This window comes from Corticium candelabrum, chromosome 1 (assembly GCF_963422355.1).
Source record: "Corticium candelabrum chromosome 1, ooCorCand1.1, whole genome shotgun sequence".
Lineage (NCBI taxonomy): Eukaryota > Metazoa > Porifera > Homoscleromorpha > Homosclerophorida > Plakinidae > Corticium > Corticium candelabrum.
In genome coordinates this window covers 16,261,088-16,263,587 of record NC_085085.1, presented here as the reverse complement: position 1 = coordinate 16,263,587, position 2,500 = coordinate 16,261,088, and the positions used below count along the sequence as shown (strand labels likewise).

The 2,500-nt window shown below is 39.0% G+C and overlaps 2 protein-coding genes across 3 annotated transcripts in view; one reads left to right on the top strand and one right to left on the bottom strand.

Annotated features, from left to right (window-relative positions):
• The window catches only part of LOC134177589 (DNA repair and recombination protein RAD54-like), an 8,034-nt gene extending 6,259 nt beyond the window's left edge, over window positions 1-1,775 (bottom strand). The window contains exons 1-5 of one of the 2 annotated variants that reach the window (XM_062644376.1): window positions 1,446-1,775; window positions 514-594; window positions 224-319; window positions 100-160; window positions 1-17 (exon numbers count right to left, since the gene is read on the bottom strand). The exon at window positions 1-17 is cut by the window's left edge and continues 125 nt beyond it. In XM_062644376.1, coding sequence (XP_062500360.1) covers window positions 1-17; window positions 100-160; window positions 224-262 — 117 coding nt within the window. In that variant the 5' untranslated portion in view covers window positions 263-319; window positions 514-594; window positions 1,446-1,775. Of the gene's footprint in view, window positions 18-99; window positions 161-223; window positions 320-513; window positions 595-653; window positions 706-1,445 lie in introns of those variants that run through there. The other variant, XM_062644368.1, reaches the window with a different exon arrangement.
• A 169-nt stretch (window positions 1,776-1,944) lies between these two features.
• LOC134190236 (uncharacterized) overlaps window positions 1,945-2,500 on the top strand; it is a 1,462-nt gene continuing 906 nt past the window's right edge. The window contains exon 1 of the mRNA XM_062658676.1: window positions 1,945-2,500. This exon is cut by the window's right edge and continues 171 nt beyond it. Within this exon, the coding sequence (XP_062514660.1) occupies window positions 1,976-2,500 (525 nt within the window). The 5' untranslated portion in view covers window positions 1,945-1,975.

Here is a 2,500-nt window from a genome sequence, read left to right as displayed (position 1 = left end):
TCGACTAAACAATGATCCTACATGGTCAAAGCGTGCAGTCATCTACCAACTTTCCATTTGAATGAAACACATAATTTGCTCATCCATCCATCTGTCTACCTTTATAGTTGGAAATTGGAACTTTGAATGGTTTTGACAAAATGCATTTAATTTTATCTTCCTGATTAATAACAATAATTATTTAATTACAACATCATCAGCACAGAATAAACGTGCAACTAACATGTGTCTGTTCCAGTACACTATTTCCATCCAACAGCATAAGAGGAAGTCGTGGACCACATGTATATGTCAGCTCAGATTCGTCATCTGGTTTTACCTACAAATATGTACTTTAAAACTAACAATATTAACAGAGTAGTAAAACCTTAACATCAGCACAAAATCTAGATCAGTTTGATATCAAGGAACAGCAATTATGATAAAGTTAAACTAACGTCTCTGTTTTAGTAGTAACTACGTATGTAGAGCAGAAACGTAGAGCAACAAAAGTATATTTAACTTTGTTTGTACCTTTTTGTTATTTGAAGAGCTACAGAAATACTTGAGCGACCTCTTCTTGCCTTTGATTTGACTTGGCGCATGAGATCGAATCTGCGTATGTCGAAAACATCGTATAAGCAATTTCGGGATACCTACAGACAATTTCTAACCATAGCGGTCCATTCAAAGCACTAGAACAGTGTTTGCAGATTAAAGTTGGCGCTTTATGTGCATCACGTGACTTTTTTGAGCATGCGTAGCTAGCAATATAGCCCGGATTTGATGGACTTCAAAGCTTTGCCACGTTGTAGAGTCAAGTTGGTTGGTGTTGTCTAATAATGGATAAGAAGATGTAACATATCTGTCGTGCAATTGTTGTTCAAGGATTTCGCTAGATAATGTTTCCATGTTGAACAGCGCGCATATGTATGCAGTCATAGTTTGGAACTTGCAAGTCAGATGACTGTTGCTTATCACAAGGAAGAAAAGTGTTTCTTTAATTAAAGAAACTGTTGTCTAGATCTGAACGGAAAGCTCCTCTAGGAGTCGGCTGCATGTTTGGTTCCTGCTGCGTGTCCATCACAATCGAATCACAGAAATGAAATTTGTCATTTCCAAAGTTAGAAATGGTGTACGTAATAGATTCGAAGCAGCTCCACTGAACGTTATTTCAACATGTTTTTTATAATAATATGTAATACTTAGTAAACTTTATAGTTTTTAGTAATGAGCCGGGTGTACTAGGACTTGTTACATCTTAGTCTATCTAGCTAGACGTTCTCACACTAGAATATCTGACTTTTTGTTAACTCGTTGCCACAAAAGAGAAGTACACTACATATCATATTGTGTGTTCCAAATCATTCACTAGCTAGACTGCCCTAGCAGATTCTATTAAAATTCAGGGAACGGCATTGTATGAACGCTATACACAAGATCACAAATTTAGAATCGGTACAGACCAGCCAATACTCTATGCCTCTTGAGTTTATCCACGTGAACTGGAGTGCATCAAGTGCTAGTGACCTCCAACCTGGAACCTAAACGAAGCAGGATCTACGTTGGTGATCACAAAAATGAATTTATAACTTCCAGATTACCTCCGGAATGCTGTCATAGAGAGAGAAATTCAGAGAATGAAATTCCACGTAGATAAAATACTGTGTTTATGACAGCAGTCAACAACCACAGGCACGCACTCTTACAACAACAAGATTGATGACATCACTGACGTCAGTTCAGGTAAGGAAAGCATGAAAGGCTTCACCCTATGGAAATTTGACCTGTCTCCTAACTTCTCAGAAACTAGAGAAGATTGAGAACTAGCTGACATGTTCTCATCGCCCACAGATTATGTCATCTGTTGGAATTTACTTCTAAACCTTAACTAGGCCTGCATGGGCTCTTGTGTGCTATATAAAAGATGGGATGAGGACTCAACATCAAATCAACCTGCTACTCACAGCTGTTGGTGCCTATCCTTCCAGGCAAAATGCTAACAGTCGTTGCCTTTCTCTTGAAATCTGCTCTCACAATTCTTGATGTGACTGGTTACCTATTGTCTACATTTGGAGTGCATATAGTCTTGTTGAATACCATGCAACTAGTGGAGAAAACAGAGAAAAAGGTGGGCAGAAAGCTCTCAATGGTAAACAACTCTGAATGGATGAAGAATTTGGAGTGTTTAGTTGACACTATCAACAAGAAAGTCACAAGGCCATCAATCCGTCTAATTTACAGAGACATAATCTGTGATGAAATCCTTCAACCACTCATTCAGATAGAGTCAGCTGTAGAGAGACATCCTGCAATCAATAATGTCTGCATTGACAAGCCCATATTTATTTCTGGTAGTGGACGTAACGGGTCAACTTTACTCCAGGCTCTGATGGCCAATTACTCTGAGCTCCGCTACCTCACCCTGCCAGAGTGCAGAGAAATGCTGCCTCTAGATGAAAAACGAGAATTTGATCCCAACTGGAGACAAGAACGAGATGAGAGATGGGCTTGGAAACTG